The sequence below is a fragment of the Rhinatrema bivittatum genome, chromosome 10 (assembly GCF_901001135.1).
Source record: "Rhinatrema bivittatum chromosome 10, aRhiBiv1.1, whole genome shotgun sequence".
Lineage (NCBI taxonomy): Eukaryota > Metazoa > Chordata > Amphibia > Gymnophiona > Rhinatrematidae > Rhinatrema > Rhinatrema bivittatum.
In genome coordinates, this window is record NC_042624.1 from 85,825,078 (window position 1) to 85,851,316 (window position 26,239).

General features: G+C 40.9%; 1 protein-coding gene across 3 annotated transcripts in view; it reads left to right on the forward strand.

The window, feature by feature from the left end:
- The window catches only part of BCL10 (BCL10 immune signaling adaptor), a 57,463-nt gene that overhangs the window by 22,221 nt on the left and 9,003 nt on the right, over nt 1-26,239 (forward strand). Inside the window, exons 2-5 of one of the 3 annotated variants that reach the window (XM_029617774.1) lie at nt 5,011-5,194; nt 7,391-7,679; nt 9,827-9,937; nt 21,830-21,978. In XM_029617774.1, coding sequence (XP_029473634.1) covers nt 5,165-5,194; nt 7,391-7,679; nt 9,827-9,937; nt 21,830-21,969 — 570 coding nt within the window. In that variant the 5' untranslated portion in view covers nt 5,011-5,164 and the 3' untranslated portion in view covers nt 21,970-21,978. Of the gene's footprint in view, nt 1-5,010; nt 5,195-7,390; nt 7,680-9,826; nt 9,938-21,829; nt 21,979-26,239 lie in introns of those variants that run through there. The other 2 variants (XM_029617773.1, XM_029617775.1) reach the window with 2 other exon arrangements.

The window sequence follows — 26,239 nt, forward strand, 5'->3', positions numbered from 1 at the left end:
GTATGTGTGTGTGTGTTGAATTTCTTTTTTTTTTTTTTTTTTTGGTGAATGGTAAGGGAAGTGTCCTTGTTCTGCACTGCACCCTTTGTTGGGGGAATTTCTATGAACGCAGCATATTGTAGAATGTGAGGTGCAGGCTTTATATTGGGATTTTTCCCACTCCTGTATAAAATTTGATTGCTTTTGAATAATTTTAGTGGTAGTTTTATTAGTTAGCTGAAACTGGCCAGTTGGTTTTTTTTATGATGTCAGAAGGTTCTTCTGTCTGGAGAGGCCACTGACATGCATGCCCAGCACCTTGTGATAATGGTGCAAAATGTTTGTAGCAATGCCTCTTGCTTTATGAACGGGAATGTCTTTGCTCTGCATGTATGAAATTGTGTAACAGGCAGCTGTGGAGAGAGCCATTGGACCCCTGCCATGATCAAACACAGGGTGATTTCCCTGTCACAGGTGATTTTTATTTAAAAATCAACATAATTTTAAAAAGAAAACAAATCTTGCTGGGGGGGGGGGGGTGGTTAGGAGGGGAGAATATGTGCACCAAACCTCTCCCCACATCTCCCTCTTTGTGATGTGGGCCTGTCTCAGGCATCCCTCTTTGCCCCTTCCCTACCAGTCTCTCGCTCCACAGTCCATCCTAACAAGTCCCCTTCTCTCACTTCACCAGTCACTGTCTCCTTCCTTCCTTAAGTTCATCCCTACTTGTCTCTCCCTCCACCAAAGCATTCTCATAAGTTGCTCTTTCTTTCCACCAGTCCATCCTTGCCAGTCTATCTCTATCTCCCTCCGCCAGTTGCTCTCCAGTAGTCCATCTGCACCAGTTTTTTTTTTCTCTTCACCAGTCCATTTCTACCAGCTTCTCACCCTCCAGCAGTCTCTCTCCCCCCCCCCCCCCCCTTCCACCAGTCAGTCCAGTTCCAGCTGTGACCTCCTGTAGTTACCCCACAAGTTATGGAATATGAGTACATTCTTGCACATTTACTGCTGGGGTTTGCAATGATATGTATTCCGTTTATATCAGAAAGTAATATCTAAGTTTTTTATAGATTATGTATGAGTTGGGGGTGCATGTAATTATTTCTTTATTACATTAATTTTTCTATATTCAGCATATAACTGCAGGGAAAAATGAAAAAGAAGCATGTGGAGTCTGCAAACATTTGGGAGGTTGAAAAGGTGTCCAAGCTCCCAAAAAAGATTGGGAATCCCCTCTCTAACATCTAAAAGGTGTAGACAGACTGAGCAAAGCATTTCTCTTGGTGCCAGATATTACAACTTTCAGAAAGCAGCCAAAGGCCCATTTGTGGGCAATCGAGATGTATGTTAATTTTTTTAGTTATTGTAGAAAATAAATGTTACTATGTACACCACATAGCCCAATTAATGTGATATATTGCAATTGAGATTTTTAATATAAAAATGAAGTGATCTAAAAAAGCTTGAGGAATGGTCTAATACTTGGTAGTTAAGATTTAATATATCACAAAAAGGAAAGTGCACAATTCTGTTTTTTTGGTTTGTTTTTTTTTCTGGTATTGTGTGCAAAGCAGCCATCTTATATGGCTGGAGTGCTCATAATATCGTGTACCAGCTTTGACTGTTTTTGTTATGCAAATAAGCTCACTTTTAAGAGCTTAAAGTGCTTAATTGCAGATTGATAAAAACATGGTTCAGAACAGGAACACCAGCTAATACTCCCAAGACAACATGCATTCAGCAGTCATCTCTGGCAACAAAATAGGTGAATGAAAAAAGTCGCTTAGCTTGAAGGCTTGTAGTACAGTTATAAAACTTCTTTGACCATTCTGAAGCTGGAAAAGCAGTCCCCAAAAAGAAGCCCTGATGGGGTATGGACTTCTGTCCGAAGGCAGGCTGGGAGATAGGCAGAACAATGGTGCTGTCGTTTTAAACATGGCCACTGATGTCTCGTGAAACAATATGATAAGATGGTGGCCAGAGCCGGGAGGATGCTTGGATGGACAGAGAGAAGCATAACCAGTAGGAAAAAAGAGAGATTTATGCATCTTTGTAAGTCATTGAAGAGACCTCACCTGGAATACTTCATTCAGTTCTGGAGGCTATATTTCAAAAAGGATTTAGAGAAACTGGAGACAGTCCAGAGAAAGGCAACCAAAATGGTGCAGGTTTTTTTTTTTTTTTTACCAAAAGCCCTATGAGATGAGACTGAAGTAACTTAATATGCATGCCCCCAAAAGTGGCGAGACGGGGATATGATACAGACACTTAAATATCTGAAAGGAAGGAAGCCAAGCTTTTTCAGTGAAAAGGAAGCTGTAGAACTAGAGGGGTCACAGTTTGAAGTTTCAGGGGGATAGATTCCTGAGCAGTGTCAGGAAATAGTTTTTTCCACAGAGAAGGGTGGTGGATGCCTGGAATGCCCGTCCGAGGAAGTGGTGATGACGAGGACAGTGGCAGACTTCAAAGAAGTGTGGAATAAACGCAGAAGATCCCTGGTGGGGAAAAAAAAAAATGGTAATGAGGCACTGCATAGCCTTCACTAAGTGATTAGTTGCAGCCCAGAGCAGCAGTGGTACAGCTGCATTGTGCTTTCTGGATGTTATTGGGTAACTTGCACAGAGCAGCAGATGCAACTCTAAGGGGGATACAGTGCAATTGGAAGTCTGGTTCCATGTGAGAATTTGGACTGCTTTGGGTAAATGTGCATAAAATCCCTACTGGGCAGATTTAGATGGGCCTTCCCTGCAGTTATTTACTGTGTTAGTACAGAAGTGTACTGAAATCCTCATCTCCCCAGATAAAAACCACACTCTCTCCTAAACTCACAAAGCGCATCCCAATTCGTAAAAACATTCATCAACTACTCCTCCTCTGTCAGAGACCTAGGGGTTCGGCTCGACAACCTATTCAACTTAAAATCGTTCGTCCTCAACACTACGAAAGAATGTTTCTTTAAACTTCAAGTTCTCAAAAATCTGAAACCTCTCCTGCATTTCAGCGACTTCCGATTAGTAGTTCAGTCTGTCATCCTTACAAAGTTAATCTACTGTAATTCTCTTCTCCTAGGCCTCCCTGCGATAACTATCCAAACCCCTACAGATGGTCCAAAATGCTGCGGCTAGGATACTTACCAACTCAAATAAAAGAGCTCACATTACACCCATCCTACACGGCCTTCATTGGCTTCCCATAAAATCCAGGATCACCTTCAAAGTTTTGACGATGATTCACAAGGACATTCACAGCATCGCACATCTCAAACTAAGCTCTCCACTCCGCCCACACACATCTGACAGACCAATCAGAAACGCCTATAAAGGATCACTATACGCACCACCGGTCAAAACCACTTTAAGAAAACGCGCAATTTCTACAGCAGGGCCCACCCTTTGGAATTCGCTGCCTCTGGAGCTTCGCCAAGAAACATGTCTCCAAACATTCAAGAAACAACTCAAAACATGGCTCTTCAGACAAGCTTTCCCGGAGTCTCAAGAACACTCGGACACTGGTCAAAGGTCATAACAGAACTTTAGGGGGACTCATGATTGTCCCCTACCTTCTCAGCATGTTCCCCTTAGCATGACTTAATGCCACCCTTTCCTTCCCTCTTCTTCTTCCTCACTCCCTCCGTTCTTCAGTCCGCTCCTCTTATCCCTCTCTCCTCACTGCTACCTGCTATCCTTTAGGGCCCGCTTATGCCCTATTTAATTCTCAGGTTCATAGTGATACCCTTTTTGACGCCTTATTTCATGTAACGCCTATCACCACTATTTTGCGGTTCTATTTATATTAGATATTTGTCGACTTGCTACCTATTACCACTGTTTGCTGTTCTATTTATAATTGTTATTTATATTTGTTTTATATTGTTGTTTATATTTGCTGTTCTATTTATACTTGTTATCTATATTTGTTATTTGATGACTTGTTTTAATGTAATGCCATAACCGCGATTGTTCTGTTTCAATGGAAACCGATATGATTTGATATTTTTTTCAAGAATGTCGGTATATAAAAACTCTAAAATAAATAAGTGGAATGCAGAACTTTTAGGCCAGGGGTCAGGAACCTTTTTGGCTGAGAGAGCCATAAACGCCACATTTTAAAATGTAATTCCATGAGAGCCATACAATATGTTTAAAACTAAATACAAGTAAATGTGTGCATTTTATGTTAGATCACACTTTTAAGGTACAATAAGTCTCTGAAAATATTACACCAGGCCTTAAGACACCAATACATCTCCTATTAGGAAAACGGACCAAGTCAGGCTGCTATAGAGCCCTACACAGAAACTACACGCCAGCAGAAAACCTCACCTGAATCACGTGCTGACCCTCACCTAACATAGAATAAAGAGACCAAAACGCATAACTAGAAGCATGCAGAAAAAACTAAATTGGAAACTGCAACAAACCAGAGTCTCTGTATGCAGTGTTAACAAAGGAAAAAAGAAACATCACCCATCCTTATAAAACAAATCAAGAAATATAAAATCAGCAGTAAAACTGTACTAACAAAAAGAACATATTTCAAAACAGCTGATGAGTGGAATATCCAATAATTAAAAACTCATATAAAAAATTTCCAGATACCAACAAAATATTTCAAAATAGCAGACACAAAGACCCAGTAATGAAAAATAAGGATACAAAAAATGTTTTGCTCTGCATACCTGGGAACGTTTGATATCCAGGTGTCCTGAGATTGTTCTGAATTAGCAGGAGGAGGGGTGGTTTGCTTGGGACTTTCTCCTCTCTGTCACATACCAGCGCTCTCTCACACTGGCTCTCAATGACACACCTATACACACATGCTCTCAGTCACTCACATATACACATGCTTTTTCTCTTTCACTTATATAGGCTCTTAATTACACATTTACACACATGCTGTCTATCTTTTCATGCTTACACACACACACAGGCTTTCAATCACATAAATACATGCTGTCTTTTTTTCTCTCACACACAGACTCTCATTCACATGCTTATAAACATGTCCTCTCTTTCTCTCATTTACACACAGGCTCTCAATCACCAGCCCTTGACCTGTGTCATTGATTAGATCATGAAAGTACCGAAGGGGCAAGATAGTGCCTGGAAAGGATGTGAATTAAGAGCTCATGGATGGAGCAGGTACTCTTCTACACCTTGTGGCTTCCAGAAAATGAAGTCCCAAGATGGTGCAGGAGAGGAAAGCTACATTGAAGGTGTTGCCAGCTCAGTCGTCTTTGATGGTCAGGGGCCCCAGTTGACAGTTTTGTGTTTTTTTTTTTTTTTGACTTGGTTGGAACTCAGTGTCCTGAAGAAGCAGTTGCCATTTTGGTCTGAGAAATAGCCGAGATCATCACATAACAATAAGCTCTAGCATCCCGGACTCTTTCCCCACCCCTTCCTCCTCTTCCATTGCCTCCAGGTTCAGTGGCTGCTTCTCTGCTTTTTCTCCATGACATTGGCAGCAACGGAGAGAAGTTCTATTGTGGGTATGTCTGGAAGCAGGGAGACTATAAGCACTGCAAAAGTCTCGGTATGTTTCAGCACAGATGTTTGCTTTGTTGGGGAGAAACGGCTGCAAAAGTAATCTTCCTGGGGAGAAGCTGTGGGAGGCCAGATAGGAGAAGAGATGGTCTCTTCTCCCATTGTTCCAGCTCCTGCGGCAATGGCATCTGGGCTTGTAGATAGTCTACCCAGACCTGGGGGGAAAATTACACTCAATGTCTGGATCATAGTTATCAAGATAGATAACTTTATTTTTCTCAGTTTCTAAATTGTGCAAATTTATGGACAAAGTGTATGTGCTTCCTCCCACTGCTCACCACACATATCCCATCAATCCCTAGACCCCCAGGATCACTTGCTTCTCTCCTTCTTTCTCTTATCCCCCTCGCTACTTCCCTTTCAGAAGAGCCACAAGATCACTTACCTCTTTCTCCACTTTCCCTGCCCCTGATAAACTCCAGCCACAAATGCAGCCTGCCACAGATTTACAGTAAACCATTATATATGGATAGCTATGCATGGGGGTGGTTTTTATAATTGCAATGTTTTTTTTTTCATTTTCAAAAAAATGTACTATGACATCTTAAGGTGAAAAATATGATTTTCAAAGAACATAATAGAATCAATGTGTTATCTAAAGGGGGAAGTAATTCCAACATGAGTGGGAAAATCCTGAGTACCAGGTCACCTAAATTCCTAAAAAAAAAAATGACCACTGGTATTTGCAGGCTTCCCAAGCCCAGAAAGAGCCGCTGGTGCTGTTGCAGGAGACCTTGGCTGGAAAATTGCCATCTTCAGGCCCAAATGTTGGCATAAGTAGTGAAGGCAACTGCCTCTGGTGCCAAAGTTTGAAAGCATTGCCACATCATACGGCCATCCACACCTGCTTTGCTGGTGGAAAACTTATGTAGTTTTAATTATTTTTAGATAGGACTTCATATACTATTCTTGGACTTTGTGGATACTGTAAAGAAGATCTGATTGGTAAGATGTTCTACGAGTGTATAAAGTTAAGGATGCAACATAAACATATGTTGTGTATACAAATGATGTAAAAAAAACCTATAAATATATTACTTATCTGAAATAGAGCTTCAATAAAGTTCCAAAAAAACCCAGTGAACCTAATTTAGGATTTGTGCTCTTTTGTACCAGTGGTGTTTTGTGTTGAAAGAAAATTGGACAAAGACTCCAGTAAATAGGATCATAATAAATGCAATAGATGTTACAATAAACTGGAGTTCCCTTAGATAGCAATCCTATAGTTCCACTAAAATTCTGTTACATATTTGCCAATATGAGGCTGGAAAATATTGTTCCTGTAAATGTAAACTTTGTTGGCTTTAGTGTATGTGTTAATGATCTTTATATATTTTTTTTTTTTGTATTTAGTGCTTATTTTGTCTGTAAAATGCTTTAGGTTTAAATTTGAGGAAAACAGTCTATAAATGTAAACTTAATATAACACATCCTGTCTTGCCAATATAGGAAACATTTTGGGGTGGGGGAAACTGTTCCAAAGGAGCCAATTGTCACATGACACTTTCTGTTCTCCCATGATTCTACTTGCCTGTAGAATAGGCACTGTGATAAAATTAAAAATTGTTTTTGCATATACCAGTATAGGTTGATTTTGGTGCCTGTCTTTCAACAGCTGTGGTGCATTTTCTTTTGGTATAATGTACCATAGTTTTAGTATAGGAGATGTTATTTATTGGGAGGGTTCATTGTATGACTGATAATGGAATACTCACACGTGCTTGTGTAGGATTTGACATCTGAGAAGGCAGTCCTCCCTTCCTTAGCAATCATGACCAGCAGCAGAACAGAAGGGAGACCTAGCAAATTCCTTTTTCTGAAAATAAAAAAAAAAAGTTAATGCCTATATTTTTCCTTTTTCATTTTAGGCAGTAGAAAAACTGAGGCCTTACCTGTCAGAGAGAATCATAGCAGAGAGACATTTTGATTATCTGCGGTCAAAAAAGATACTCACGAGAGAAGATGCAGAAGAAATTTCTTGTCAAACAACTAGCAAGAAAAAAGCTGGAGCACTGTTTGACTGCATAGTACAAAATCCCAAAGGACTGGATGCATTGATTGAATCAATTAGAAAAGAAAAGACACAGAACTTCTTAATAGAAAAGATAACTGATGAAGTGCAGAGATTAAAAAATGAAAAACTTGAACTTTTCAAAGGTAATGAGACTTCTGTACAATTCAATGATGCATCTCATAATCTAAAGAAATACTTTTAAAGTTTCTTATGTAAAACTTATCCATGCAATTAAGAATCATGCCAGTGCCTTATATTTTGTCCTCCATGTTCCCAATTATACTAAAAAAAAAAAAAAAAAGGAATCTGAAAGAGAATCAGAGGGTCCTAGCAAGTCTGCATTGATGGCATGAATGTGAACTAATCTAGTACAGAACAACATTTTTCCTGCTCATATTCATACAGTATAATTTTTTTAAAGATGGAGGTGGAGCCTGCTCAAATCCCAGGCCTACATCCTGCTTCTCATATTAGAAGGGGCTGGAAGTGCTGTGGAAGTAACATTCCCATTCTCCTGGGGAGAGAGAAATCTTAATTTTTGTGCACTAGCGACTCCTGACAGTTTTCTCAGACATATATTAGTAGCAGGTTTATTTATTTATTTAACAGTTATAAAATAACCGACATTAAAATACACATCATGTCGGTTTACATTATAACAGCAGGTAGAAAATACATAGAACGGGGAAGTGGGGGTGGATAACCAGCAAAAACAAGAGTTAGAGAGGGCTCTAACGGGGAGCCCAAGGCAATAGTTAACAATGGGGGCGCGGTAAGAGGAGCTATTTACACAGAACTGGGGTGAGGGGAGGTATAAAATTGGGTGGCTATTTACAGGGTGGCTATTTACAGGGGGGCTATTTACAGGGGGGAAGGTTCTGAAGGAAGCCACATTCTTTAGACTTCTGCTGGATGATCACCAAGCTACATGCAGGTGGTGGAGAGGAAACTGAATGAGGAAATCAGGCCGTGACGAGTGAAGGCTCATAGTACGTCTGCTTAGGAGCCTTCTTTGTTAATGATGAGGAGCAGGGTTGAAACAGATTCTGTCTGGAGAGGAAGCCTAAGAGTTGGTGGATATTAGCTGACAAAAGATAAGTGAATGTAGTTCATTGTAGGAAGGTATTATGTAAGAAATTTCGGGACTTTCTCCTGAATCTGCTTCATATTCCATAGCTTGAATCTATTTTTTTTTCATTATTTCCTTAGTTTTTGTTAGAGCTTTATATTATAAAATAAAGTTCCTTGGAGTGTGAATTGATGTCATCTTAAAAAATGTAGTATCCCAGTGGCTAAGTGCTGTCATATGGAGGATCTGCATTTGATTCCCAAGCAAGAACTCTTGTTCCCAGGCCTATTGGGATTAAAAGGGCTACGGAAAGGAGTCTGCAAAAACTCTCTGACCCCGCTGCTGGCTGGATTTGGGGCTCAGATTGGATTTTGAAGGGACTGTGGAACGTGGCCCCCTCAGGACTATCCCTGCAGTGGCTGGGTCAAAGTAAGTAGGAGGAGGTACAAAATAGGACAAAAAACCTGGGGGTAGTTCAAAGGGGGGAGAATTTTTTAATTCCCTGCATTGTGATTAAAATCTGCATCTACAATGTAAAACACAGACTTTTTACCAAGAATTTTCAAAGCAAATTTACTTTAAAAATCTTTCATTAAATGAATTGGCCTATTATGTGCAAAATTGTCCACACCCAGTTACACTTTCTCCAAGCAGGGCATAATTTGTGCATGGAAACTTACATGTATACTCCATCTTCAGAGCGCCTACCTCCAGTGCACATAAGTCCATGTGAAACTGAGGTACGGGCGTACATTTATGTATATCAGCCCCTGGTTGATTTCAGAGTGCCACATACCTGCATAAAATCAAGCCCAAACACTCATGGTTCTGTAACCTAACATCGAGGCTGGAAGTCCAGTGAAGCAGGAGCAAACTGTTTAGCAAAAAAGAGTATCCTGGATCAGTTATTAGAAAAATAGTTACATTCCAGTTTTGTGGTAGGCTTTTCGGTTCTTTTAATAAATCGCTGTACTATGTGTAGCTTATTTAAACTTGGTTCGTGATTCATTCAGGAGAGGTAGTTGCTTCATAGTATTTGCTTATTTAAACTAAAAATCTTGTGAACACTGAAGGAATCTTTGTAACAGTAGTGTTAAATGACATTAGCAGTGAAGTTTTAGGGAGCCTGCCAATTTCACCTCTTCTACTACAGTGCTCATCTGTCGTGTGTATGTTGTATAATTAAATTACTTGAATGTTTTTGGGTTTTTTTTCCTGTAGGCTTAAACTGTACTGTCTGTGGACCCCTGCCATATGAAGCAACAAACGATCTCTCAAGAGCATATTCTGAGTGCAACTTATATGAATCGACTGTCCTTTTTCACCCTGAAGGTGAGTCCAGTCTGCCATCTGCAGCCTCCACAGCCTATTTTCACTCCATGAATCTGCAAGTTACGGAAAAAGGAAGCGTGATAAACACTGCCGTGGAAAATCCCCCTTCCTCAAGCAGCCTTCCACGACCTGGAGACCCGGGCGCACCCCCCCTTCCTGCAGAATTACAGACTGAGCCGGCGGCAGACAGTTCGAGTGGCAGTGAAAGCCAGTTTCTTCCGTTAAGATCTCGTTCTCTCTCACCACCTTGACTTACAGCAGCTTTTCCTGATGTCCCTGGCATAAAAAGGAAAATGAATTCTATGCAAGTGGTTCTAAACAATTTTCTGCCCCTTTTGGTTTTTAGTTAAATTTTCTAAATCTGTTGCATTTTTCTTGTTTATTAAACCCTTCTCCAAGCCAAAAAACCACCCTCTAAGAACTCTTCAAAAAACAAAACATAGAGGGGGGAAAATATTTTTAAATTGCTAAGATAGTGTATCTGGTGCTGTAAATACTAGGGTTATAACCACTCATTTATGGGCTATGTCCCATACACCAATTTAATCAAAGATGAACACTCAGAAACCCTTTTTGATTTTACTATTTTTTGTTTTTTGAATGCAATTAAAAAGTCTCATTTAGTATTAAAAAATGTTTATGTCCCATTAAGTGCCCTCTTGTGATTATTCTAGTAATCACAAGAGGGCACTTAATGGGACATAAACATTTTTTAATACTAAATGAGACTTTTTAATTGCATTCAAAAAATAGTAAAATCAAAAAGGGTTTGAGTGTTCATCTTTGATTAACTTGGTGTATGTGAGTTGTAGCCCATAAATGAATGGTTATAACCCTAGTGTTTACAGCACCAGATATTGTTCCCCCCTCTCCGTTTTGGGTTGGTTTTTTTTTTTTTTTGAAGAGTTTTATTAAACCCTTACCAGTGATGCCAACAGTAGCAGTGCCTTGCTTCTGCCAGCCCTGTCAGAAAATACTTGGGATCTTTGGCAGGTTTGCTCATTCTAAGAAGATAGAAGACTTAGTTCAGCATTTTCTGGTAGACCTGATTTTGCCAAAAAATCAGATGGACATGTGTTGCTCCCTACCTCTATCATTTGGTTTCCTTAGCTTATATTGCTGACACTTGCCCCCCAGGTAAGGAACACCAGCACCTGCCATGTGATTTCTGCCCTTTTACATGAACCAGAAAACACAGCCTCACTTCCCATTTCTTGCCTTCCTCCTTCCCTTAACTTTTCCCTTCTTGCCTTCTTTTTTACTCTTTCCCCTCTGCTCTCCTTTTTACCATTGCCTGTTAATGTAAAGCACTTATACACATGTAGAAATAAGTTAAATCGGCCATTTGCCATAGATGACAAATCTTTCCAGCAGTATTAAACTTTTATAATGTGGTAGTGCATGACACGAAGCCACAAAAATTAACAAAAACTCCAGATTCCCAAGTTGCTGTTCCAAATCCAAGGTGCCAGTCAGCAAACAACATGAAATCGCATACTAGGAGGAGGAGAATAAGCCATGGAAAGAGAATAGAGGGATGACCTGCAGCTGCTGTTCCTTTTCAGGGCTGGGATCTGACCCCATGAGCTTTCATTTCTAACTGTCTGAGGTATTTTCCCTATTTTATATTCCCAATGCAGTGGCAGTTCTCGGGTGGGAGGCTTACTTCAGGTCTCCTTCAGAAACCCTGTAGTCATGGTTGCTGATTCCAGCCACCAAGTTGTCATCCTTGAGCTATGATGGATCAAGTCCCCTTCTCCCTTGAGTGACTGTGAACACTGTCACCGCAGTATCCTAGCCCCAATCAGGCTGGGGATCTGAAGACTATCTGCAGTTGAAATTGATGACCACCTGCATGGCAGTGCTGTGCATGGGAGCTGGGCTGACCCAGCTGTGCATTATGTTTTTAATATTGGAAATAATGGAAGTATACATTAAGCTTTATATAAATGCCCCATATCTCTTGAAGTCTTGAGTGGATAAAAATTAAAGCAGAAAAGCAAGCTATGATATGACACAGTTTTCATTTACATGGACGCTTTGTGCAATTTCATTTCCAAAATATGTAGTTTTGCAATCCTGTTGAACAAAAACCAGTATAGACTAAAATGTTTTATTCCAGCATATATAGCATAAATCCAATATTTGCAGTACAGTTTGACTCTTCTAAGTAGAAATAACATTGTGCCTAGACACATTACCATGTAAATATAGTATTGATCAAAATGGTGATGGTAAGCAAGTCTAGTCAAGAAATTAAAATGTGATCATTTATACGTCATAGGTCACCGGTTTAAATTAATGACCAAAAACAAAACTTCGTGTTATCACAAAAATTGATAACACTTTTAGGAAACTTCATGCTGAAGAAAGGTGCCAGAGTGCCATCACCAGTGGAACAAGTCCTCCATTTATCTAAAATACAGGTGTTGCAGTGGCAGTACAAGGTTTTCCATATTGAAAAATGCCAGTGCGCCTCTTTTTTTCCTTCTGTGGAAGGACTACCTTTATTTGGTGAGAAAGTAATTCAGTCTCCATTCTTGAGCAGTTTCTGGCCTCTCTGCAGATTAGGGTGCCCATTAGTGCCAATCTGTGCTATTGATTTTTATTCATTTGGACAATTGTGAACTGGCGTGAGACCTCCAAATCCATTTCACACATGCCACCTTTTAATTCCTAGTGTCTTGAACTAAATTTGAACTGGTGACCTAAAGATGAAAGTCTCTCCATAACACTGCGACAATCTGAGCCATCCAATATCCATTCTCCCCCTCCATGAGTGAGAAAGTGTGTAGCAAAATTTACAGATAAAATATATATTTATTATTGGATTTAAAGAAGGCCCAATGCTATCTGTGTCTCTGCTATTGGGTCGCCTACCTCCTGTAGCTGCTCTTCCCTGACTAACTTTGGGATATGTCAATATTGACTTTTCACAGATCTTTCACATGTGAGCCTTCCCTGGATTTTAGGTTGCAACTCTTCCACAAAGCAGCTGTCTGAATCCTTCCCAGCTTAACACTATGTCAGTACTTAGTGTCAATAATACATTTTGGCTTCTGTCATTTAACTGCTAGAAGAACTGGAGATGCGATATCATTAAAAAGCCATAACACAAGAGCTGCTAGAATGCAATTTACTGAATTGTGGGTTTTCTGTTTAAACATTTGTAGCAGAGTTGGGGGTCACAAGATTAAACCACTAGGAGGACTGGTCAGTAGTATTGCTGTTTCTCACACTGAGTAAATTGTCAGCTGGCACATCCCCTGAAATTTTGAGATTCACTTCTGGCTGTGGCATCAGAACTGTGAAACAAATCTATTTAAAACAGCTGATTTGAGGAGTTTTTTATATTTTGTGGTGTCAGTGTCCATATGATACAGAAAATGCATGAGATCTGTTCCAGTGCCAAACTTTATATCTCAAAGATGTGTAGCCTGAAGCCTGGATAGGATTCTCCAAAAAATACTTGTAGACACTTGCACAAGTTGTGAATGTTTTTCTATCGACAAGCAGGGCTGAGTTAGCCATGACATGCGGGTGACATCTGGTGGCAGCGATCAGCCCTCTCTTTCTTAGCTGGTAGAGCTTTTGCTCCATTGAGCATGTACAGGAATTCTCACGCAGGCCTCATTTCCTCCTTTTAGCCTCTTTGTTTTGTCCAAGTACCAACACAGACATGTACTTTTTATCTCTGCTTATGTGAAAATCTTTAACATTTTTCTAAAAGTTCCCTCACTGCCTCATAGCCCAAATAGCACTTTTCAGTGCTACTCTTTTACAAAAAAAAAAAAAGAAAAAACCTTTTCCTTACAGTGTCCAGAAAGAAAGCCACAGTCAGTGGCCTCAAATTGCATTTGTGGTAGGAGAATGTCCATTACTGATGGACATGAGCTGTGTTACTGCTGTCTGAGAATGGACCATGACCATGTCAACTGCTATGATTGTGGATGGATGTCCCTACATACCCAAAAGTTCAAGAGCCTAGAAAATGGAGGAACTGCTTAAGTCTCTCAGAAGCCACAGAAGAACCTCTTCCTAAACTGCAGTCTCACTTGTCTCCCTGGGATTGGAGGTGAGCAGGAACTCCTACAAAATACATCCCACTTTGGAACAGCCAGATCCTCGGGGTTGAGTACTTGGAAGCAGCATCAATTGAAGAAAAAAATGTGCCACTCTGTGGAGCAGCTGGCACCAAAGAAGCACAGTCTTGAGTATCGAAGCATAGTGTGTTGGTGCTGACACCATTGACACATTAAGTCCTGGAACATCGAACCTCAATATCTTTGCAGTTCCATCATTGACGAATCATGCTGCAGAGCTTCCCATGCAGCTCTATGCCGGCACATTGAGAGTACTAACGGGCAGAAGGAAATATGATAATCCTACCTCCACCAATTACCAGGGTAGGAGAGAGGGAGCAATTTTAGATCAAATTCTCAGTGGAGCACAGGACTTGGTGAGAGAGGTAATGGTGGTGGGGCCGCTTGGCAATAGTGATCATAATATGATCAAATTTGATTTAATGACTGGAAAAGGAACAGTGTGCAAATCCAAGGCTCTCGTGCTAAACTTTCAAAAGGGAAACTTTGATAAAATGAGAAAAATTGTTAGAAAAAAACTGAAAGGAGCAGCTACAAAAGTAAGAAATGTCCAAGAGGTGTGGTCATTGTTAAAAAATACCATTCTAGAAGCACAGTCCAGATGTATTCCACACATTAAGAAAGGTGGAAAGAAGGCAAAACGATTACCGGCATGGTTAAAAGGGGAGGTGAAAAGCTATTTTAGCCAAAAGATCTTCATTCAAAAATTGGAAGAAGGATCCAACAGAAGAAAATAGGATAAAGCATAAACATTGGCAAGTTAAATGTAAGACATTGATAAGACAGGCTAAGAGAGAATTTGAAAAGAAGTTGGCTGTAGAAGCAAAAACTCACAGAAAAAACTTTTTTAAATATATCCGAAGCAGAAAGCCTGTGAGGGAGTCAGTTGGACCGTTAGATGATCGAGGGGTTAAAGGGGCACTTAGAGAAGACAAGGCCATTGCGGAAAGATTAAATGATTTCTTTGCTTCGGTGTTTACTGAAGAGGATGTTGGGGAGGTACCCGTAATGGAGAAGGTTTTCATGGGTAATGATTCAGATGGACTGAATCAAATCACGGTGAGCCTAGAAGATGTGGTAGGCCTGATTGACAAACTGAAGAGTAGTAAATCACCTGGACCGGATGGTATACACCCCAGAGTTCTGAAGGAACTAAAAAAATGAAATTTCAGACCTATTAGTAAAAAATTGTAACTTATCATTAAAATCATCCATTGTACCTGAAGACTGGAGGATAGCAAATGTAACCCCAATATTTAAAAAGGGCTCCAGGGGCGATCCGGGAAACTACAGACCGGTTAGCCTGACTTCAGTGCCAGGAAAAATAGTGGAAAGTGTTCTAAACATCAAAATCACAGAACATATAGAAAGACATGGTTTAATGGAACAAAGTCAGCATGGCTTTACCCAGGGCAAGTCTTGCCTCACAAATCTGCTTCACTTTTTTGAAGGAGTTAAACATGTGGATAAAGGTGAACCGGTAGATATAGTATACTTGGATTTTCAGAAGGCGTTTGACAAAGTTTCTCATGAGAGGCTTGTAGGAAAAGTAAAAAGTCATGGGATAGGTGGCGATGTCCTTTCGTGGATTGCAAACTGGCTAAAAGACAGGAAACAGAGAGTAGGATTAAATGGGCAATTTTCTCAGTGGAAGGGAGTTGGACAGTGGAGTGCCTCAGGGATCTGTATTGGGACCCTTACTTTTCAATATATTTATAAATGATCTGGAAAGAAATACGACGAGTGAGATAATCAAATTTGCAGATGACACAAAATTTGTTCAGAGTAGTTAAATCACAAGCAGATTGTGATAAATTGCAGGAAGACCTTGTGAGACTGGAAAATTGGGCATCCAAATGGCAGATGAAATTTAATGTGGATAAGTGCAAGGTGATGCATATAGGGAAAAATAACCCATGCTATAATTACACAATGTTGGGTTCCATATTAGGTGCTACAACCCAAGAAAGAGATCTAGGTGTCATAGTGGATAACACATTGAAATCGTCGGTACAGTGTGCTGCGGCAGTCAAAAAAGCAAACAGAATGTTGGGAATTATTAGAAAAGGAATGGTGAATAAAACTGAAAATGTCATAATGCCTCTATCGCTCCATGGTGAGACCGCACCTTGAATACTGTGTACAATTCTGGTCGCCGCATCTCAAAAAAGATATTATTGTAATGGAGAAGGTTCAGAGAAGGGCTACCAAAATGATAAGGGGAATGGAACAACTCCCCTATGAGGAAAGACTAAAGAGGTTAGGACTTTTCAGCTTGGAGAAGAGACGACTGAGGGGGGATATGATAGAGGTTTTTAACCTCATGAGAGGTCTAGAACGGGTAGATGTGAATCGGCTATTTACTCTTTCGGATAGTAGAAAGACTAGGGGGCGCTCCATGAAGTTAGCAGGGGGCACATTTAAAACTAATCGGAGAAAGTTCTTTTTTACTCAACGCACAATTAAACTCTGGAATTTGTTGCCAGAGAATGTGGTTAGTGCAGTTAGTATAGCTGTGTTTAAAAAAGGATTGGATAAGTTCTTGGAGGAGAAGTCCATTACCTGCTATTAAGTTCACTTGGAGAATAGCCACTGCCATTAGCAATGGTTACATGGAATAGACTTAGTTTTTGGGTACTTGCCAGGTTCTTATGGCCTGGATTGGCCACTGTTGGAAACAGGATGCTGGGCTTGATGGACCCTTGGTCTGACCCAGTATGGCATTTTCTTATGTTCTTAAAGTTAATGGAGCAGGGGAGACCCCAAATCCCATTCACATTGTGATACCCCTTATATCTAATCGAGTTCCAATCCAAATTTTGCAGAGCCTGGAAAATGTTCAGGATTCCATACTAGTATCAAAAGAGGAAGTTCCACCACCCCATGCCAGGATAAGAGGGCATGTCTGCCTCTTGACTAAGTAGCTAGATTGATGAAGGATTTCTTAACCACCAAAGAGGTAAAGGATAAGGAGAGTTCCTTCCAACTTCTCCTTTCAAAAATATAAGACTTACTTCCTCCACAGGAGAAGTCCTAGTATTGCCAGTATGTACAGACACTCCATCAGAACCCTCATGAGGGTGGTTCTAGCCCATGTCACACGCTTCTAGCAGAATCCAACTAGTCGGAGGATGTGCACCAGGAGTATACCCCTTCGAAGCGACTGAGGACCCTTCATCATTCTCCCTCTTCATTGTGGGGTCCTGGGTTAGTGTTGCCTCACCTCCATGGTCTGATAGGGGGATTGACAGGAATCCCCTCAGACCCCCTTCCAGAACATTTGTCTCCACAGGAAAACCTTTCCTGCTCCAGATTTCTGGACAAGTTGGGAAGAGCACTCGGAGTGAACATGAGAAGTCAAAGATCTACGCACTGAGGTCTCTGTCTTCCTCCAAATTTTGGACATATTAGTGGAATCATCTGCTATCCCAGTCTGATATCCTTCAAGAATTGCAAACAATATGGGAAAACTCCCATTTACTGTGCCCCTGTTGCAAGGAAACGAGACCTCAAATATAGCATGCAAAAATCCCCAAGGTTTGAGATTAATGCAATTGTCACAGAATCAACTCTAAAAAGTGCAAAACAAGTCAAGGATATAAGTGAATATTCTGTCAGAGGGATCCCAAGTTACTAGACCATTTTAGTAATAAGGGGTTTCAAAGCTCAATGCATGGATCTTAACTCACCAATTCTGCATATATAACTACATGATTGCATCCAGAAGCTTTTTGTTATACCCAGTGCAAGCAGAGTTGCATACCCTCAACCACTCTTGGATGCAGAAGACTGTACACCATCTTATTCGATCCATCTATGAGACATTCAATACCACAGCACACACCTTGACTGCATCCATTGGAGTTTGCCGCATGGCTTGGTTAAGAGCAAATAGCCTCTATGATGATGTCCACTACAAGCTGGCAGATGTCCCTGCCTGGATGATCACCTATTCAGAGAAAATCTCAAAGAAACAGGTTATGGCTGTCCAGCCCCTTTCTGTGGGACAAGAACAGTGGTCTTCTGCAAGGCACAACAACTACATTTTTAAAAGGTTGTATTTCCGGCAATTTTAACAATACCAATGCCACTTCTGCTTCAGCAGCAATTTCCAGTTCGCACTTAACAGTGTGAATACAGTCAGCCAAAAGCAACACGTCCAGCCCAAGCCTAGACCCAATTTTTGACCACCTTTCCAAATGAGCAACCATCCTTCTCAGGTAGGGGAGAGCATCCAGCACTACCCAGAAGATTGGTGCAAGGTTCTCAAGATTGTGGAGTCTAGATACCACTTGCATTTCTCCTGGCTTCCTGCACTTCCTTCTCACTCAGCATTCAATCTGGGTTCATTTCACTTGATGCAATGCTGCCTGGAGGTGAGTCACTCCTTGAACAGCAGATGTCAGAACTTGTTCCTCCCCATCACCATGGCCAACGGGTCTACCCCTGCTACTTTCATATCCCCAAGAAATCTGAGGGACTGATTCCAGTCTTGGATTTAAGAAGTTTGAACAAGCATATTCTGGGAGAAATTCAAAATTAATTTCCTCCACACAATTCTCCCCTTCATCCAGAAGGGGAAGTAGCTGTACACCCTGGATCTAAAGCAAGGGTGGGCAGTTCCGGTCCTCGAGGGCCACAAACCAGTCTGGTTTTCAGGATATCCCTAATGAATATGCATGACATAGATTTGCATACAACTGAGGCAGAGTGCATGCAAATCTCTCCATGCATATTCATTAGGGATATCCTGAAAACCAGACTGGTTTGTGGCCCTCGAGGACCGGAACTGCCCACCCCTGATCTAAAGGATGCTTATGCTCATAGTCCTATTCATTCCTCCCACTGGCATTACCTGTGCTTTTATGGTGGACTCCCCCCCCCCCCCCCCCCCCCCACTTTAAGTACAAAGAGCTCCCCTTCAGCCTCTCATCTGCACAGAGCTTTCACCAAGTGCCTGGCTGTAGTAGCAAGGCATCGGTCTTCCCTTGACCAGATGACTAGTTTGTAAAGGCGAACTCTAGGGAAGAAGTACTAACCGCACCTCCCTCCAAAAATCAGTATGACTACTACAATCGCTAGTAAACTCAGACAAGTAGTTTTGTGTAACCTGTTCACTCAGTAGTCAAATCTTCATGGTGTAATCCAGGTTGCTCATTTTAGTAAATGCTCCACTGCAATCCTCAGCTTGGGAATCCCTTCATGTGATGGCTAATTCAGTCCTGCTTGTTAACAAAGCCAGTTTATTTACTGTAGAGAGCAGGATGAATTAGCCATGCTAAATACCCACCCACCTCTATGGAGAATCAACTACCTAGCTAGACTTAGATCTAAACTCGACTCAAGGAACTCATGAGGCAATGTCCATGTGGGAATTCCCACACATGCTCAGTAGAGCAAAAGCTGTACTAGCTAAGAGAGAGGTCTGTTAGGTGCCACCAGATGTTAAGGCTAATTCATCCTGCTGTCTACGGAGAATACAATTTCTGGTAAGCAAACTTGCTTTATATTTAGAAACTGTAATGTAATTCTTGTGTGTATTTGTTTTTGGTTTTTTTTTCTTTTTGGGCATGTTCCTTTATGTATGAGAAAAATGTGACTTCAACCTCAGAGATACAGCCAGAGAAAATGGGAGATGAAAAAGATTTGAAAACAATCTTAATTATACTCATTAAAGAAGTTATGCCAGAGCATCTGTATGGCATACTTGCAGTTATCCGGCTATCGTGATAAGAAATTGAGGAGGGGGAGGTTAGCATAACTAAAGTTGTTATGCAAAGCTTTATATACTAAGAAATGGTACTACCATGTTCGCTGTAAAATTAGAATGTTTCATTGTAAAAATAGCTTTGTGTTCTCTTCTATAAATGTTAATAGAGAAATCTACTTGTGTGATCTATTTTAACACTGTACACCCGTATAAAGAGTTTTGATTGGACTTGGATAAGATGCAGCATTTAATCTTATGTACTGAAATATTTTTCCAAACCTGCAGATACAGGATAAATAATATAAAAGATACTTCTGCTATATAGTACAAGGGGTATAACAGGTCTATTAATAACATAATAGTATTCAATAACATATGGCATAACTTCGCAATTACCTCTTAAACTCAGTCTGCTAGATTTGTTTTTGCTGTTAATTTATTAATGACAATTTTTTTTTCTTGATTTTTGTACTGGTTCATTTAATATGAAGCTGTTGTACAGTTAAATTATGCTACAATTAATCTGACCTTGCTAATGAGTATTAGAAGGTAGAAAGTTCTGAAAATGGTAGATGAAAGATTTTGAAAATGTCGTTAAAATGAAAATTTGCAAAGACTCAAATATGTTTATCAGCCTTTGGCACAGATGATTACTCAAATACTGCAACTTTTCTGCCATTTACTGGATGTCATGTGAGGGAAAATAGTATGGAATTGAAATTAGAGATTTCTGTCAACCTGTAAGTATGACTTTTGAATGTACTTTTTAGTGGTTTTGAATTTTTGTCTAGAACTGACTACATTTTCTTCCTAAATAAATAAATTTATAGCCAAAAACAAGAGAGAAGAAAAGTACAAAATTGCGCTTTTTTTTTTTTTTTTTTAAATGTGCTGGATTTGGCTCAAAATTGCAATTTAAATGGGTAAAATAACTACTAGCCTGGTGTGTGGAAAAGATTCTTTGATTGTTTTAAGGGAACAATGAAGACAGCCTTATGCACACTGGGCCGGATTTTAAGAGTTACGCGCGGGCATAGATTTGTGCGCGCAACCCGGCGTGCACAAATCTACGCCCAATTTTTATAACATGCGTGAGCACCCTCCTCTGTTGCTCCGGTGAACCAAAAGGCTGATGGGGTGTATAAGGTGTGTTAAGCATCAGCTCCCCCACCAGGCCGAAAGTGCCAGCGACCTCCAGTGGCGGCGGATCATAGTGGCAATATGATCCCCCGCCACTGGAGGCCACCACTGGAGGTCGCTGGCACTTTCGGAGTTGTTGTAAAGTCCCCTGCGGTTCACTTTTTGGCGGGGCACAAACCTTCGTGACAGGCTTGTACATGCAGCCTCTTTTTCACACACTACCTACTCTACGGCTGATTCTCCCATGCATGTTACACATAGACCGTGTGGACACTGCAGTATGTGCTGCCACACTGAACTGTCTACAGGGTTCATTCACCCCTCAACGGGCCGGCTGTTTAAAATTCGTACCTCATCTGATTGTGTTACAAAAGGTGTAGTCTATGTCATCAAATGCCCCTGCCCCCTACTGTATGTCGGTAAAACTACTCGGATGCTTAAGACCCATGTTATCGAGCATTGCTCGAACATCCGTTTAGGTAGAGCAGACGAACCCCTGGTAACACATTGGCTGGAACGCGGCCATTCCATTTCTGGTCTCTCCTTCTCGGTCCTCGAGGTGGTTCGCCATCCCCCACGGGGTGGCAACTACCCCGAGGTGCTGGGTCGGAGGGAACAGAAATGGATCTTTACTTTGGATACAGTTTCTCCTAAAGGTTTAAATAAGGATATTGAGTGGCACTTGTTTAACTGAGTCCAGAATTTGGCTGCAGCATTCAACTTTGACAGCTCTCGCGAGAGTGTCAGCATTCAACTTTGACAGCTCTCGCGAGAGTGTCAGCTTTCGCGCCTTTCCCTAGCTTTAAATGGCTGTCAGTCTTGAGGGCGCTTGCGCTCCATTGTACATCTGAGAAGGTATGTATGTTTGCTCTTGGAAATTGTTTGGCCAATTTTCACCACCTTATGAAATGACTGTATATTATTTTGTTTATATTCTAGACTTAAATGTACATGCTGGTCCCTCCCGATGCAGCCTAGCGAAACACGGTCCGTGTCGGGGGATTGCTCTAAACTATGTGCTCTTTAATTTATGGAGTTGCCGTTTCAACATTGTCTCACCTGATTCTGCTTTGAACTGAAATAAAAGTTCTTTTGGAATATTTGGTGGTGATATAATTTATCCTGCACCAGTGTACTTTGTTACTTGCAGATGTGCAAGGTTTTTGCTTCGGTTTTTTTTGAGACTTCAATTACCCCAATATAGACTGGGTAAATGTATCATCGGGTCACGCTAGAGAGATAACGTTCCTGGATGGAATAAATGATAGCTTTATGGAGCAATTGGTTCAGGAACTGACGAGAGAGGGAGCAATTTTAGATCTAATTCTCAGTGGAGCACAGGACTTGGTGAGAGAGGTAATGGTGGTGGGGCCGCTTGGCAATAGTGATCATAATATGATCAAATTTGATTTAATGACTGGAAAAGGAACAGTGTGCCAAATCCAAGGCTCTCGTGCTAAACTTTCAAAAGGGAAACTTTGAGAAAATGAGAAAAATTGTTAGAAAAAAACTGAAAGGAGCAGCTACAAAAGTAAAAAAAATGTCCAAGAGGCGTGGTCATTGTTAAAAAATACCATTCTAGAAGCACAGTCCAGATGTATTCCACACATTAAGAAAGGTGGAAAGAAGGCAAAACTATCACCGGCATGGTTAAAAGGGGAGGTGAAAGAAGCTATTTTAGCCAAAAGATCTTCATTCAAAAATTGGAAGAAGGATCCAACAGAAGAAAATAGGATAAAGCATAAACATTGGCAAGTTAAATGTAAGACATTGATAAGACAGGCTAAGAGAGAATTTGAAAAGAAGTTGGCTGTAGAGGCAAAAACTCACAGTAAAAAGCTTTTTTAAATATATCCGAAGCAGAAAGCCTGTGAGGGAGTCAGTTGGACCGTTAGATGATTGAGGGGTTAAAGGGGCACTTAGAGAAGATAAGGCCATCGCGGAAAGATTAAATGATTTCTTTGCTTCGGTGTTTACTGAAGAGGATGTTGGGGAGGTACCCGTAATGGAGAAGGTTTTCATGGGTAATGATTCAGATGGACTGAATCAAATCACGGTGAACCTAGAAGATGTGGTAGGCCTGATTGACAAACTGAAGAGTAGTAAATCACCTGGACCGGATGGTATACACCCCAGAGTTCTGAAGGAACTAAAAAATGAAATTTCAGACCTATTAGTAAAAATTTGTAACTTATCATTAAAATCATCCATTGTACCTGAAGACTGGAGGATAGCAAATGTAACCCCAATATTTAAAAAGGGCTCCGGGGCGATCCGGGAAACTACAGACCGGTTAGCCTGACTTCAGTGCCAGGAAAAATAGTGGAAAGTGTTCTAAACATCAAAATCACAGAACATATAGAAAGACATGGTTTAATGGAACAAAGTCAGCATGGCTTTACCCAGGGCAAGTCTTGCCTCACAAATCTGCTTCACTTTTTTGAAGGAGTTAATAAACATGTGGATAAAGGTGAACCGGTAGATATAGTATACTTGGATTTTCAGAAGGCGTTTGACAAAGTTCCTCATGAGAGGCTTCTAGGAAAAGTAAAAAATCATGGGATAGGTGGCGATGTCCTTTCGTGGATTGCAAACTGGCTAAAAGACAGGAAACAGAGAGTAGGATTAAATGGGCAATTTTCTCAGTGGAAGGGAGTGGACAGTGGAGTGCCTCAGGGATCTGTATTGGGACCCTTACTGTTCAATATATTTATAAATGATCTGGAAAGAAATACGACGAGTGAGATAATCAAATTTGCAGATGACACAAAATTGTTCAGAGTAGTTAAATCACAAGCAGATTGTGATAAATTGCAGGAAGACCTTGTGAGACTGGAAAATTGGGCATCCAAATGGCAGATGAAATTTAATGTGGATAAGTGCAAGGTGATGCATATAGGGAAAAATAACCCATGCTATAATTACACAATGTTGGGTTCCATATTAGGTGCTACAACCCAAGAAAGAGATCTAGGTGTCATAGTGGATAACACATTGAAATCGTCGGTGCAGTGTGCTGCGGCAGTCAAAAAAGCAAACAGAATGTTGGGAATTATTAGAAAAGGAATGGTGAATAAAACAGAAAATGTCATAATGCCTCTGTATCGCTCCATGGTGAGACCGCACCTTGAATACTGTGTACAATTCTGGTCGCCACATCTCAAAAAAGATATAATTGCAATGGAGAAGGTTCAGAGAAGGGCTACCAAAATAAGGGGAATGGAACAACTCCCCTATGAGGAAAGACTAAAGAGGTTAGGACTTTTCAGCTTGGAGAAAAGACGACTGAGGGGGAGATATGATAGAGGTTTTTAAAATCATGAGAGGTTTAGAACGGGTAGATGTGAATCGGTTATTTACTCTTTTGGATAGTAGAAAGACTAGGGGGCGCTCCATGAAGTTAGCATGGGGCACATTTAAAACTAATCGGAGAAAGTTCTTTTTTACTCAACGCACAATTAAACTCTGGAATTTGTTGCCAGAGAATGTGGTTAGTGCAGTTAGTATAGCTGTGTTTAAAAAAGGATTGGATAAGTTCTTGGAGGAGAAGTCAATTACCTGCTATTAAGTTCACTTAGAGAATAGCCACTGCCATTAGTAATGGTTACATGGAATAGACTTAGTTTTTGGGTACTTGCCAGGTTCTTATGGCCTGGATTGGCCACTGTTGGAAACAGGATGCTGGGCTTGATGGACCCTTGGTCTGACCCAGTATGGCATTTTCTTATGTTCTTATGTGCCTATTTTTGCAGTTAAGTTTTTGCATAGTCTTCCAACTGTAAAAGTGTATTTAACTCCCACATGGAGGTGCTGCTCACACATGTAAAGGAGCTGAAAAGGTCATTGGCCATCTTCTGAATAATAAGAGCGAAGAGACAGGAGTAAGTAGGGATTGCTCTGCCCCCAGAAGACCACCACTTTTTGAAGTAAGTTTTTTGGGTTTGTTTTTTTTTTTTTTAAAGGAGTGGCCGCAATGGGCATTTAATGCATTTTGTGGGACATAGAGCATGGCTTTCCTACAGTCATTTGTTTTTATGGCCTGAGAGAGACCACTAGGAATTTTTTGGATATAGTTGGAGGGAGGGGGGGGGGAGGGTGAGCTTGCCATGGGCTGTGAGGCGAATTTAATAATATGAGCTGTTGTGTGCATCACACATTGCTAGGGCTAGGTGCATACAAAGTTTCCAGTTGTGGCAAAGCATGAAACATTTTATGCAAAATTTTGCTACAGAAGCAAATGTCTATTAACCTCACTTGCATCTGTAGCAATTCTTGCTCAAATGGACCTCTAACCCACCGTAAGTATTAGGGATAGGGTCTTTCAGTTTAAACTGATTTTTCACCCCAATTTTAGGCTAATTAAAGAGCAGCTCTAAAACCTCAGATGCAGTATGTTAAGGCCTCCAGCAACTGCTGGAATCTAGTACAGGCCAAAGCAGCTGCAGTGTGTTAGGTCCTGCCCCCTACCAGCACTAGCACTCACTGCTGCCTCTGATATAGCATTTCAAGTCAAGACTCCCTTGCCCCCCCCCCCCCCCCTGCAGCCAAGGTGCCTGCTGCTTGGTGCTGCCAATGCAACATCTGAAGTGGACTATGCCTACCAGCAGCACTTCCTGGAAGGCTCTACACAAAAGCAGAAGTGCAGAGCGAGGGCGCTGCGGATGGAGAGAAGCCTGGAGCCACCACTAGTAAAGATGATTGCTGTTGCAGTTAGAAGGGTGGGGAAGAAGAGGGAGATTCTCAGGGGTCTGGGGTGAGCTAGAGACATGCTAAGCAGGAGATAGGGTGAGATAACTATGCTGCTGAGTGGGTAAGTGGGAGAATCAGTTCAATATTGTTTTATTGTTCTGGTTTATGTCCACCAAAATAAACTCTACCCAGGAAAATGTCACAATTTCCATTGATTTTTTTCTCCTCTTTTTGTTCTTCTCATAATAAACTCTGATAAATTCCTGGGAAAATTTTTAAAACTAAAAACAAAGGTTTCTAACTATGGGTTAACTCATCCGACTCAATGGATGGTGGCAAATCATCTGCTGCAGCCACATCGTGCTGCCCTTTTCTCCTACGTGCATTTGCTGTTGGTTCTTTAGCTTTACCTCCCCCTATCATTCATCTTCAACTGCTGGGGCTTTATTGCCTCCCTCCTATTATCCATACAGCGCTTGGACAAAGCTAAGTACTCGTGAAGTTCTGGTCACCTGTAAGATACATCTTGGCCAGTATAAAAGTCAGATGGAGAAGACAAAACATTCTTTGGACGACCCCCTGTTTGAAAATAATGGGAGGGATTGTAGGGTTCTTTGGAATCGTGGAATCTTTCTGTCCAGCAGGAAACACGCTGTGATT